This window comes from Lacerta agilis, chromosome 10 (assembly GCF_009819535.1).
Source record: "Lacerta agilis isolate rLacAgi1 chromosome 10, rLacAgi1.pri, whole genome shotgun sequence".
In the NCBI taxonomy this organism is placed as follows: domain Eukaryota; kingdom Metazoa; phylum Chordata; class Lepidosauria; order Squamata; family Lacertidae; genus Lacerta; species Lacerta agilis.
The window spans coordinates 16,648,363-16,662,750 of record NC_046321.1 but is presented as its reverse complement, the minus strand read 5'-3'; the positions used below and the strand labels follow the sequence as shown (position 1 = coordinate 16,662,750).

At 42.3% G+C, this 14,388-nt stretch overlaps 1 protein-coding gene across 10 annotated transcripts in view; it reads left to right on the top strand.

The window, feature by feature from the left end:
- ERC1 (ELKS/RAB6-interacting/CAST family member 1) overlaps nucleotides 1–14,152 on the top strand; it is a 160,057-nt gene extending 145,905 nt beyond the window's left edge. For all 10 annotated transcript variants that reach the window (XM_033161557.1, XM_033161554.1, XM_033161556.1 and 7 more), the window contains one exon: nucleotides 7,426–14,152. In XM_033161557.1, coding sequence (XP_033017448.1) covers nucleotides 7,426–7,563 — 138 coding nt within the window. In that variant the 3' untranslated portion in view covers nucleotides 7,564–14,152. The remainder of the gene's footprint in view (nucleotides 1–7,425) is intronic.
- The last annotated feature ends 236 nt before the right edge of the window (nucleotides 14,153–14,388 follow it).

Genomic DNA, 14,388 nt, shown 5'->3' with positions numbered 1-14,388 from the left:
TATGTGCCCTCTTTCACATCATAATCATTGCCCAGTTTTCACTCTTCTCAGGCAAAGCACTTGTTTAATTATGTTAATTCTTCCATTACTTATATCGTACAGCAAAATCTCTGTCCCATAGTATCTCCAGCCTTTCTACTAATACTCATTTCTATCCCAAACATTTACCCCTCTTCTTTGTGTAGTCATTCAATTTATCATCCTTTCCCTTGTCAGCCTGTGCAGTAGTACCTTTCATCGGTTCTTCCTGCTATCTTCATCAGAATTGAATTCCTTATCTAATTTTCTTCCACTCTGCCTCACTGGCTTTGTTTGCAACGAGATGAAATGCTTAAATCATTGTATCCAAATTAACCTGTTGTACATTTTACTGAAATTAAATTATTGTACCAAAGGAAATTCAACTAAGTTTATTTCATCCGTGAGCTTGAGACTTTTTATTTCATGATTCACAATATTATATGCAAACCTGGAATATATCCAGTACTCATGTACCACCAAAAAGGCATAAACTACTGGACATTAATTCTGTACCAACAGCAATAATCTGGTTTCTATAGCCTGGTGTGTTTTTGTTTCTCTTTCTCTCTCCCACCCCCACCCCCCCTCTCTCTCACACACACATAAAAACACACACACATATATATATCTTTCCTGGTTTTCATCTTTTCTGATGTTTGAACTTTTCTCCTTGCACTTTTCACTATAAAACAATTTTCAAAAAAAGAGGGAGAAAGCACTTCAGCCGCCAAATTCCAAAACGCCAATAGAAGAAAGTCCAATAATCTGAAGGAAGAAAAGCTATCTGAATATAAGTTTCTGTCTCCACATATTGATTTGAAATAGTCCATGCTGTCCTCTATTGAATTCCTGAGGCAAAAAGATCCCCCCCACCAAATTGCACCCACAGCTGGTTACTTCTTACTTTAAAAAAATAAATAAATAACCAACTGTAGTCAGCTGTCAGCACCCATGCGATAAAATATTGGGCTGAGAGGGAGTTCTATCCTGTAAATTCCCCTGGATCTCTTAGAAGTTTTGTTTGTTGGTTGGTTGGTTGGTTTGTCTGTCTGTCTGTTTGTTACCACTTATAAACCACTTAATATTTCAAAAAAATTGCAAGTGTTGCACTGTCTAGAAACCAAGTAATATATCATTAAACAAAAACACAATCTACCACCATCCTACCATGGTTTCCTCGTGAGTTGGGCTTCAGTAATAGTTACGTTCTCAAATAGTTGAACTTTGTCATGTTTCTTCACTGAGGGGAAATCATCGTAGGGAGAATTATGATTTTGCATGATTTTGTTTAGGAAAGGAGAACTGCTTCTCATTAAATGTTGACAAATGTTCAGACATGGGTATGATTCATAGACACAACTGTTTCTTCAAAAAGTAATTACAATAGTCACATTTGTCTTTAAGGAAATACCTCTGTATAGCAAGACTCCCAATCCATCTCTGGGTTTTGAGTCTCTTCTCAAAGGTAACAGTAATATGTTATAGAGTTTGACATTATATTTTCATGCCTCCTCAGACACAGATGTGGCTCATAAGGATATTCCCCTCACTTCATAGTTACATTTCCAGGGAGGGACAGATCTTTCCCTGTTCACTGATGCTTCTGTGGATGACTTTTGACCTATATCCCATTCTTCCTGTCTTCAGATTTGTCATGGAGAATTTATATAATTAATTTCTGGAATAGCACATGCACAGGTTTCCTCTTAGTGCAAATTTCTATTGGTTCAGATTAGTCCTCCACCCCATTCAGTTTGCTTTTGAATGCTATATTTACATTTGTACACTTACAGGAGATTATTTCTTATTTTTCCCTTTAAATATATATTACCAAGTTGCCCATTTTTTTCCCCCTGTTGTAGCAGCAGTAAGCAGTGAGTTCAGGATTGGTTGTTTTTATTCCTAGGAGGGGGGAATGGGGGAAGTATTGATGGTGGATCGTTGCTGCTAGTCTTAAAACGCTTACATGGCTTATATTCATGTAAAAGTCTCCAATGTTTTTTGCTCAAAAAGGGGTGGTGGGGGAGCTGTCTGACCTGTGTGATAACGTTGCTGTAATTATTAAGATACATTAATAAAGTGCACGATCATGGGGGAGGTGCAGTGGGTTAGCTTTGTCCCCTAAGTCACCATTAATTCATCAGGCTTCCATCTCTTAGGTGCTATTTTGTGCTTGTCTTTGGTTGGAGGATCTCTGCATTCTAGCATTAAAAAGTACGGTAGATCCCACAATCCTGAAGTCATTCCACTCTGCTTTAAAGTACATAGTACTTGCATATCAATTTATAATAAAATGCATACCATGCTTGTGGAAGATAAGAGAGATATTGGGGGTGAGATCAGAAATTCTTTGCAGGATTTTAAATGGCCAGCCACGGGATAGCCTGTTTATGTATACAATAGATGTAAATATATGATAATTGTTTTAATTCTATTAATGTTTAATTGTTTTTAATTACTGTCCCCCCCCCCCGGTGTTTTTATTTGTTTTTATTTTATTTGTAAGCTGCCTTGCAGTATTGGTGCAGGGGGAAACCCTTTTGCTACTTTTTTTGACTGCTTTTGAAATATGGGTTTACAGAAGAATGCTGCTTAATCTGTTGAACATACCTCGGGTTAACTACCCACCAAAAGTGCACAGAGTGCCACCGTCCTATGCAGTATGAAGATGTCACATAGATCACAGCTATGCTGCTTGCTTGAAACAATGTGGTTTCTTTTTTCCTGTGATATGTGTTAAGAACCTGTCAGCACCTATACTCTCAAATTACCTCTTAACTATCACTTGTCCTTGGTCATTTCCACAAGCCAGCATACGTGGAATTCTCATCATAGCTTGGAGTGGGGAAGGAAACTGGGGCTCTCAGTCATGTCTCCCCCAGTCTATTGGTAGACTCAGGTGGAATCTAGACACATATAAAAAATGCTGTGAAAATGCTTTTTTCAAAAAACATTTTGAAAAAATATATCGAATTTGCCATAAGCTCACCATCTAGTTCACATTTGTATAATTCACACCACACATTTGAAACACCTAATGATGCTGCTTTAAATTGCCATGGTTCACTCTCACACCCGTCTCGTAACAGGTGATTGCTTTTAACACATAAAAGTACTTTTTTTTCTTAAATGTTTTAAAATGTTTCTATTATTATTATTATTTCTTTTCATCTTTTTAAGTTTTCTTGTTGTGGGGGTGGGATAGATGTTTAGTGGGGTTTTGAGTTTTGTATAATTTTGGTTACTTGTAATTTTTATAATTTTTGGTTTGTATTGTTGTGTTTTGTTTTCTGTTTTTATATAGGTTTAATTTTGTTCTTAAGGGGTGGGGTCAGGGCTGCCTGGGAGGGGGTCCCGGCCAACAAAATGGCTGGGGCAGGTTCCACAGGGTGGGATGCACTGGGACAACCGATCTCAGTGATCACGGGCAGGAGGAGGAGTTACGCTAAGACCAGACCATGTCATTGCCGAGGAGGCAGGTTTAGTCGTTGTCTGAGGACTATTCCTGCCTCCGGGTCTGGTCCTGACCGGACGGATACTGGATTCAGCAAGGGATACCCACATGACCTGAAGATGCTGCTGTGCAATGCCAGGTCAATGTTGAATAAAACCACTGCCATCCACGACTTGATTGTGGATGGTGGACTTGACCTGGCATGTGTAACAGAGACTTGGTTGGATGAAGCGGATGGGCCTGTCCTTGCCGCTGCTTGTCCACCAGGTTTCTCTTGCGCACAGCAACCCAGGCCATCTGGGCGGGGAGGGGGGGTTGCAGTGATTTTTAGGAAGTCATTAGTTTGCACCAGGCGTCCTATTGGGAAGACCCAGTTCTCTGAGTGCATGTTCTGGAAGTTGGGCAATAGGGGCAGTACAGGATTCCTTTTGGTGTACCGACCTCCCCGCTGCACCAAGGATTCCCTGCCCGAGCTGCTTCAGGTCGTGGCGGATGTTCTCCTGGAGTCACCTAGTTTGGTCGTCCTAGGGGATTTTAACATCCATGCCGACACGACCTTACAAGGGGCCACTCGGGACTTCGTGGAAAGCATGGCCTCCATGGGGCTGTCCCTGAATAAGTCTGGTCCAATTCATAGCCGAGGACATGCCTTAGACCTGGTATTCACCTCTATGGATGTTGGTGATCTGACATTAAAAAAAAGTGAAACTAAAGAAGTGCCATGGTCAGATCACTTCCTGGTGCAACTGGACTTCTCCGCAACCCTTCCCCTCTGCAGGGAGGTGGGACCAATTCGGATGGTCCGCCCCCGCCACTTAATGGATCCAAATGGTTTCCAGAGAGTGGTAGGGGATACTTTATCCCATGTTGATGGCCCTTCAGCCGATTCCCTGGTGGCCCGCTGGAATGTGGAGCTAACCAGGGCTATTGACTGTTTGGCTCCGAAGCGCCCTCTCCGGTTGCATGGAGCCCGGACAGCCCCGTGGTTTTCCCCGGAGCTGAGGGCGATGAAACAATCGTTGAGACGGCTAGAGCGCCGGTGGCAGAAAACCCATTCTGAATCCGACCGAACACAGGTTAGAGCTCAACGTCGAGCCTACCAAGTGGCGATAGCGACGGCGAAGAAGACTTTCTTCACCGCCTCTATTGCATCTGCGGAAAATAGCAGCAGGAGACTCTTTCAGGTGGTTCGGAATCTATCGGAGCCACCTTCGTCATCGGGGCCTGGTAGGGACCCCAAGATCTCCTGCAATGCGTTTGCAAAGTTTTTTGCAGATAAAATCGCTCAGATTCGGAAAGAGATAGACTCCACCGTGGGAGCAGGGCCAGGGCGGGAGAGTGCCAGAGTCCTGTCTAGTCCAGTTGCGTGGGATCAATTTCAGTCTGTTACCTCCGAGGATGTGGACAGGCTGCTTGGACGAGTGAAACCAACCACCTGTCTCCTTGATCCTTGCCCATCCTGGCTTATAAAAGCTAGCCGGGAGGGGCTGGGCGATGGGCTGCGCGGGGTGGTGAATGCTTCCCTCTGTGAGGGAGCCTTCCCAGCCCCGCTGAAAGAGGCGGTCATTAAACCGCTTCTTAAAAAAACATCTTTAGACCCGGCCAATATGGCCAACTATCGCCCAGTCTCAAATCTACCATTCTTGGGCAAGGTGATTGAGAGGGTGGTTGCTGAACAACTCCAGGCACGCCTGGAAGAAGCGGACCATTTGGATCCCTTCCAATCGGGATTCAGGCCTCACCATGGGACTGAAACCGCCTTGGTCGCGCTGGTCGATGATCTCCGGCGGGCTAGGGACAAAGGTGAGAGCTGTTTCCTAGTTCTGCTGGATCTCTCAGCGGCCTTTGACACCATCGACCATAACATCCTTCTAGACCGGCTAGAGGGGTTGGGAGCTGGAGGCACTGTTATACAGTGGTTCCGCTCCTTCCTCCTGGGCCGTGTTCAGAAAGTGGTGGTGGGGGATGAGTGTTCAGACCCCTGGGCTCTCACTTGTGGGGTGCCTCAGGGTTCTGTCCTCTCCCCCATGCTTTTTAATATCTATATGAAGCCGCTGGGAGAGATCATCAGGGGGTTTGGGCTGGGTGTTCATCAGTATGCGGATGATACCCAGCTCTACCTCTCTTTCAAATCAGAACCAGTGAAGGCCGTGAAGGTCCTGTGTGAGTGCCTGGAGGCGATTGGAGGATGGATGGCGGCTAACAGATTGAGGTTGAATCCTGACAAGACAGAAGTACTGTTCTTGGGGGACAGGAGGAGGGCAGGTGTGGAGGATTCCCTGGTCCTGAATGGGGTAACTGTGCCCCTGAAGGACCAGGTGCGCAGCCTGGGAGTCATTTTGGACTCACAGCTGTCCATGGAAGCGCAGGTTAATTCTGTATCCAGGGCAGCTGTCTACCAGCTCCACCTGGTACGCAGGCTGAGACCCTACCTGCCCGCGGACTGTCTCACCAAAGTGGTGCATGCTCTGGTTATCTCCCGCTTGGACTACTGCAATGCGCTCTATGTGGGGCTGCCTTTGAAGGTGACCCGGAAACTGCAATTAATCCAAAATGCGGCAGCTAGACTGGTGACTGGGAGTGGCCGCCGAGACCACATAACACCGGTCCTGAGAGATCTGCATTGGCTCCCAGTACGTTTCCGAGCACAATTCAAAGTGTTGGTGCTGACCTTTAAAGCCCTAAACGGCCTCGGTCCTGTATACCTGAAGGAGCGTCTCCACCCCCATCATTCAGCCCGGACACTGAGATCCAGCGCCGAGGGCCTTCTGTCTGTTCCCTCACTGCGAGAAGCAAAACTACAGGGAACCAGGCAGAGGGCCTTCTCGGTAGTGGCGCCCGCCCTGTGGAACGCCCTCCCATCACAGGTCAGGGAAATAAACAACTACCTGACATTCAGAAAAAACCTGAAGGCAGCCCTTTTTAGGGAAGTTTTTAATGTTTGATATTGTTGTATTTGGTTTCTGTTGGAAGCCGCCCAGAGTGGCTGGGGAAATCCAGCCAGATGGGCGGGGTACAAATAATAAATATTATTATTATTATTATTATTATTATAATGCACATAAAACACACTTAAAACATTTGCAGCTATATAGCTGAGTCCTCTGTAGATTTACACATGCAAACATCTCATCATTCTTCCCTCAAATGTTGAAAGCTACCTTTTTGTTCTCTTTACTTGCATCTTATCTAGCACACATTTGGAATCTGCACATGGCAATTTTCTTTCTGGCAGGATTGTTTGTATTGAATTGAAATTGCAGAGTGAGGTTAACGACTACCTTTTAAAAATAAATAGCCTGGGAGATGGTAGTGGCCATACAGTAATGTGGTAGGAACTAGGAACCCAAGGATGTTTTGAGAAGATAACCTTTTGTGGGCAATATGTTAAGAACTTTTCCCTTTTTACATTGGGGTTTTTCCCCTTTTAATCCTCCTCTTTCTCCATCTCTCTATACCTCTCCAATTTTCTTTTGCTTCATAATTTATCATCATGGTCTTTACTCAGACATGCAAAGGGATGATGAAAACTACGTGGTTTTTTGTAGTGCTGTAAATCAGCTTGTAGTTCTTTATTGTGGAAAGGTGCTGTAAAAAGGAGGGGGTGTTTGTTTATGCATTAATAGATGACTTTTCAAATGTTCTAAAACATTCCATCCAAGGTGCCCCTATAGGTACAACTGCTCAGAGCAAATAAAATGTTATTCAGCAACTATGCTGTCCAAATTTTTTTATCTCCTGTGTGCTTGCATGAATCTTCACTGGAAAGCAACACCTATCAATATGGTTGCCCCGGGCCCGGAATTATATTTTGCATGTGGTTGTGTCTATAGGGATTCCCTGTTTGGTATACATTTGGAGGACAGACTAAGGACTAATTGCTGGTGTGACATTTTAATACGCAAACATGTGTTTACTTAATTCTGTCCTTTTTCTTTTCTTTTTTGCAGCTTCACAATGAGCTGGAAAAAGGTGAGAGGGACAGTGCAGAGCTACAAGAGTTTGCCAATGCCATTCTACAGCAGATAGCCGATCACTGCCCTGACATCCTGGAGCAAGTTGTCAATGCACTTGAAGAGTCATCATGACCGAAGCCATTGCTAGCCCCCTAGCAGCAGCATGCCTGGGGGCCAAGCCCGGTCAGTCCAAGGAGTCATGAGGATGCAGAAGTGTGTGAAAGTGGGGAGGGGGAGAATACAGAAACTTTTGGTGCACCTTTTTATAAAAAGAAACAAATGAACCTATCTCTGCTCTTCCAGTTTATAGATACTGATTCATGTCTGCATTCATCCTCTCACTGCCTTTCTTCTTTGGAATATGCCTCCCAGTTACTTTTCCTGTTGGCTTTGGGATACGTCTGCTCAGAAATTTACTGAGTTCAGTAAGCATGGAAGTGGCAATATATTGGACACAGGTAGTTCTGGTGATCCATGAAGTGGTGGCAGGAGAACACTTGCCTTGGTTTTATTTTATTTTTTTCAGTTAGTAGAAATCTTTGGCCTACCTTCCTTTATGGGGGAAGTTGAGTGTGCTCTGATAGCGGCCCACAGTTGGCCAACATTGATTTAGCTAGTTCAAGGTATGCTGCCTATGTCTGCACAGGAGTTTTATCCTAAAAGCGGAAGCTGTTACAAGGAGATTGTGGGTGGTGAGGAGAATCCCTTGTTCTCTTTGGTAACTTCAATTGAGTAAGAATGGGAAACGTGTTTTCTCTGGTTTTCTGCCTATTGTAAGCCTTGTTTTTGTTTACCAAAATAGCTATGAAATGCATGTGGCTGTTGGGGAAGGGTCGTCCTACCTGAAACCCTGGAGAGCCACTGCCAGTCAACACTACTAAGCTAGATGGCAGCATCCTGTGTTTTCTTTAGCCAAGTTTCTTGCTCTTCTGGTAAATTTTAGTACCTTTTCTACATAGCTTTGCATTCACACTTGAAGGGTGCTCTCTTTATGCATGACTTCTCATTTTATCTATTTCTGATTTCTTAGGGGTTTATTTTATTTTATAAGCTATGCCCAGCTCCAAAAGAGTACTACATATCGTTGCCCCTACTGCTGTATCTTCTATAACACTCACCAAAGATTGAGTAAACCCAAAATAGTTTCTCTAAATGGCATCCTCTTAACATATCCAAATTCACAGGCTCATAAATAGGAATCTGGCTATTCATCTGTTTTGCACTAATTGTGAAAATACAGTTTTAATCCGGGAAACATTTTGCATAGTGTCATTCTTCAGGCATTCACAAGAACGGAACTCTGGTATCAGGTTATTTCTTCCTGAGAGGAACTGTTTTTGATGTTTATTCTTGCAGATTTCAGGATTAATAGAACCTTTTAGAGTAGACATAGAAGAAAGAGTTAGGATTCTGAACTTAAATAAATAAGAGAAAAGATCACTGTTCCTTACAATGCTTTCCTGACTCATTTACCTCTATAATGATTGCCCAAATCACCATGCTTGGCTTTTCCAGCTTAAGCAATTTATACATGGATAGGCCCATGCATTCAAAGTTTAGAAAGCAGACACTCTCTCAAAGCCTTTTTCTTTTCCCCTTCAACAGTATCCCCACTCCACCAGTGTAACTTTCCAATTTGGCAACCCAGACCCTAAGACATTATTTTCTATATAGCAAGGAATAATTTTCTATAAAGTTACTGTTCGGTCATTACCAGCTTCAACCCATGGACATTGAACCAGCCCCAGTATCCCCAATCAGGAGCCTCTCTGACTGAATCAAGAGTCCGCTAGGCACTCTAGGAATCCTTTATTACTACTTTTTATACACATAGTTTCTGCCTTTGAAAATGAAAAGATGCAGTCACTTCTTCAAGATGCTCCATTTCTTCCTTTCATTCTCATGCAGGAGAAGGAACCTGGGGATACCTCAGAAAGGAGATATAGTATGAAAAAGATTGGTTTGAAATTGCAAACAGTGTTTCTCATGTGGATTTTCTGATGAGGAATTGACATTGCTGTATTAGTTAGCACCTTTGGACTTTGGAGATCCGGAATGGTTGTTTTAGAGCTGATGGCATTAATAGCCTGAGGCTGATGATTTTTCTCAGAAAGGCGGGTGGGGGAGAGACTTGAATGTTCTCAAGGTTGAAATTGCCTTTACCGGAAGGCATGTAGACAGTGACTGTACATACCATTGAGCCATGCCTCATACCAGAACCGCGCCTTTGCCCTCATTGTTTTGAGTCAGCACATTTTGATAGGAGCTGTTGTTTTGAAATCTCCCTTATAGCCTTTTCTTCTTCATCCCTAATTGCTCACTGTAGGGATTTAATGCTGCCTGTAAAACCATCTCAGCCTTCAGGCCTAACATCTTCCCACCACCACCACTCCCAGGCTATCCTATTAAGTTATATGGTGGTGTTTCCAGCTGCCCTTGTTCCCTGCTGTAAAACAATCCACTCTCTCTGTGGGGGAAGCTATGGAATTTTCCTTATCAGTGGTTGAAATGACTTCTGCTTGTAAACCTCTTACTCAGATGCTCTTTGATAGTGGCTTTGGGGGCAGGGGTGTTGCTGAAATTTCGGGAGTAGAGATGGAGATAGTTGCTTGTGGTTGATACTTCATCCCCATGTGCTTCTGGCACTGCGCATAAATCACAGTTCTCCATGCTAGTATTTTTTGAGCCTTTAGCTCAGCTGCCACCATGTGGCTGTGCTACTACAGGCACAGGAGCTGCTTAAGCAGAGAGATGCCATTCCCAAGGCAGTGTGTACAGGGCCCACCAAAATGAAATTGGGATAAAGCCCATTGTTTACACTCCACTCTACTCACAGCATGTGCTCCAGGGGAGGAGGGGATTTGTGAAACAGAGCCAGTTCCCACACTGGCCATTTGGTTTCTGTCACCCAGCAGCACACCTGCTGTTTGAACCCCTCCCTCTCCAAGCCCAAGTCTGGAGTATGCATCTCTTTCAACTCCTCTCTTAACCCACCACCAAGCACACAACTTTCCCACCCCATTCTATGAGCTCAGAGTCCTGTCACCCTAATGCCTGATCTAAGCTCCCAGTAAAAAATTGATCTAATCCCTCAGTAAAGTAGTGAGAGAGAGAAAGAAAGAGAGAGAACAAACAAGATCTTATCTTGGAACAATGACCTGACTTTATCAGCAGTGTGCCATTGCAGATAATCTCCTTGATGCCATTTGGATAGAGGTCCTGTCTCTCTGCATTTCTCTAGGAACTGTGGAGCCTTAAATGCAAGGTGTTGGCCATGAATTGTTGTTGAACCTGGCCTGCTTCAACTTGCTTCCTTTAACAGAAGAGTGCAAGATAGTTGACTGCCTTGTGGATCTGGTTAACATTGTTAACGTTATATGAGATATAAAATGCACAGATCCAAAAGTGTTATATGTGGCAATCTGACTGCCACTACACTATCACAGCTCTGAAAGATTTTTGTATCTACCATATCTGAAATGAGTGAGATCTACCACTTGTGTCCAGAAAATACAGCTCTGGACAGTTGTGTTAGAAACGTATCATTTCCTCACCTTCCTTGTTATTCAGTCCAGCTTTCAGAAAAAGCCTCTTATCAGGGGATTCTAAAATCTCTTGTTTTACACTAGCAATGGCCATATACTTTTGTTGCCGGATTATAACAAGGCTTGGTTGTATTTAAGGAATGTGGTGTTGCTTTTTCAAGCTGTAAAGATGCTAATATGTAAAAGGTGGGTTATAAACTTCAGGAACCCCCTATAGAGGGAGTAGTGGAGTAGTTTGTCTTAAATTTGGTGCAGTTATTAAACCTCCCTGGACAATCCAGGTAATTTCTTGACATCCTAATTGGACTGCTTAATGCTCCCAAGGAATCCAGATTCTGCTTCCAATCCTATCAAATCCAGGTGTTTAAAAATAATAAAATAAATGGCACTTCAGACTCAATTGTACAGTGACGCTAGCTACTAATGTTCAAAGAACTAATAAGAGACACATCTTAGTGAAATGTCTTTTTCATGTTTGGGGTCTGCTATGATGATTGCCTTTTGCTATTGCTTTCACTCAAAAAAATGCCAAACTCTAAAAATCTAAAACCGAACAAAATGGTTAGAGTGTGTGCTATCAAATACCAGTGTATTTGGGTCTTCTCAGTGTATTTTGGAAGATCACTGTGAAATATGTAGTATGGGAGTTTTAGGCATCTGTTTTTCTCTATTCTAACATTCAGGGAACATTCTGTTTTGGAAAATTCTTATATCTAAAACACTAAGTTAATAGAATCCTGATTTCCTCCTATCTCACACCTCTGTGCTAGCAACCTAGCATGGGTTCGTGGAGTGACGTGAGTGAAAATGTCAAAACAGTTGGAGTTAGAAGGTGCTACTTCAGAGAACTAAGCAGTAATAGTCATGGAAAACAGGAAGTTCTTGATTTAATAACACTGCCCCTAGTGGTGGGAGTGGAATTGGGAAATCAGGCAATTGGTGGCTGAAAGCTGCCAATATTGACAAGACAAAACTTTTCTCATGCCAATCACTCAGTCTTGTCAGTGCAGCAGGTGCTGTTTTTATAATACAATATTTTTTAACTTTTTTCCATTTGTAGAGGAAAGCCGTTATCCTTCTGAACAAAATGGCTGTGTCTGTTGACCTTTTTTAGAAAATAAAATAAAAGCATTTCCAAACTTTTTAGTGTCAAAAGCGTAAACATAAGAATACTGACTTTTTTCAGTGTGTGTGGCGAGTGCTGTAACCCTGTCATCATTGGTATTTCCCCTTTCCTTTTTCAGGGGTATATTTTTTATTTTTTATTTTCCTGTTTTGTTCTCTGCTTGTCAATTATTGTCTGTGTGGTCCTTTGGCTGGGACAATTACCGACAATGTGTGTCTGTTGTCCAGTTTTAAATTTTAAAAAAAAGATAGAAGTAGAAATGAAAAAAGTTGTGTATTAAAAATATAAAAAATTAAATGTATCATCCAAAGGAATTCAAAATATGAAAAGGCAAAGTTCTGGACAACTCCTCCCAGTTTTATAAGGAAATGGATTTTTTAGGCTCAAGGTACATTTCAATTGCCTTTGACAGACCAAGGAAGACCAAACCAGTGTGGCCTTCTTAGCAATGTTATTAACTCCTGATTTTATCCCTTTCCCAATACTGTAATGTATGGACGACCTTTGAAAAACAGGAAGGGGCAGCATTAGAAACTACTTTTTCCATTGATATCTCTTGGGCTTTAATACTGCAAATTTAAATAGAAGGGATGCATTGCAGCATTTTTGCACAGTCTTTTAGTCTCTATTTTTTACACATAAACTACTTAGTATTTCTTAATGCACCTTCATTTATGTCAGTCCCAGTTTATTTGTGTGGTTATTTTGTAATGTACCCACTTTTGAAAATGTGCATTCAGAATCTTACAACAAAGGGCTTGCCATTCTTTTCTGCACCAGTGGGATGGAAACTTGTGCATTTACTTTTAAAGGGTATGGCCAACATAAATCTTCATATCATAAATACTGTTGCTACTAGCCATATCTTAATTTATTTTACATGAATGTACCTTTTTAAAAAATCCTGGTAAATTTGGGGGATATCAGTAACCCTTTCAGTTAGAGGCTACCAATGTTCCTGTGCTGCTGCCTATTAAATTCACTGTCCATTGCTGCAGCAGAAATCAAAGTTGAGAACGCTGGGATACATTTTTGTTAATATGGGATAGAAATATTAAGCCAAGCTTAATTGATACTCTTCATTTAATTTGTTTTTTAGCGATCTTTCATGGCTAAATCATTTCTCTCAAATCATTTCACCTGGTAAACCTGGGTTTCCCAAACTTGGATCTCCAGCTGTTTTTGGACTACAACTCTCATCATCCCTAGCTAGCAGGACCAGTGGTCAGGGATGATGGAAAATGTAGTCCAGAAACAGCTGGAAGCCAGAGTTTGGGAAACCCTGCTAAGGGAACCCAGGATTTGGCTTAATACTGATTTCATTGGACACCTCCTAGATACAAATAGTTCACAGGTTTTGCTTCACTCAGCTAGTCTTCTGTCCTTCAGTGATATTTGGTATGCTAGATCTAAGCATATTTATGCATATCAAAAGTTTGTGTTCTTCTTTAGGTTCCATGTAAGTAAATGGAGTTGTGTCCAGAAAACGCTATTATCAACTGGCATGACTTAAAGCTGATGAAAGATCATGTTCATTCATCCCTGCCAGGACAGTATTGCTACTTCCCTCTCATTTACCTCATGCTGAATTTAGATCACCAGGATCTGTTTTAACAAATTTTTCGTGAAGGCAGCACAGTGGGCTGTCAAAGGGAGTGAAAATTTGTAGGATGTCCCCAACACACACACACAACCCTCTCACACATACACTACAGAAAATGATCTTTTACTACTTGGAAAGTGATGTGTTGCACTTTAACAGAGGAGGAGATGAGCTTTGCATATATAGTCTGGCATACTTTGAGTTCCTTCTGGAAGGAGCAGCAGCGGGAGATAATAGATGTCTGTGATACAAGTGCGCACGCTGCCTTCAACTTGTATGTGTTTTATTGATGGAGTCATGTTACTGACAGGATAATGAATTGCAAAGAAATTGTGTTATATATTCAACTTTGCCTTGATAATATAAACACCTTTGTTCAGTTTTTTTCTTTCCTTTTTTTATTCACAAACTAAGTTCATGAGGAAATTATAAAATTATTTAAAAATGGTGCTGTCTGGTTGTTGTTTTTAATTGCCTTTTAACCTTCCTCTTGCCGCACTTCCATACCCTCATGTGTAGTTGCTACACTGACTCCAAAGGATAAGATCATAAGAAGAGCCTGCTGGATATGTAGTCCAGCATCCTGTTCTCACAGCGGTCAGCCAGATACCAATCAAAGCCTTCAGGACATGAACACAACAGCACTCTGTTTCTGATTCCCAGCAACTGGTGTGCACAGGCAT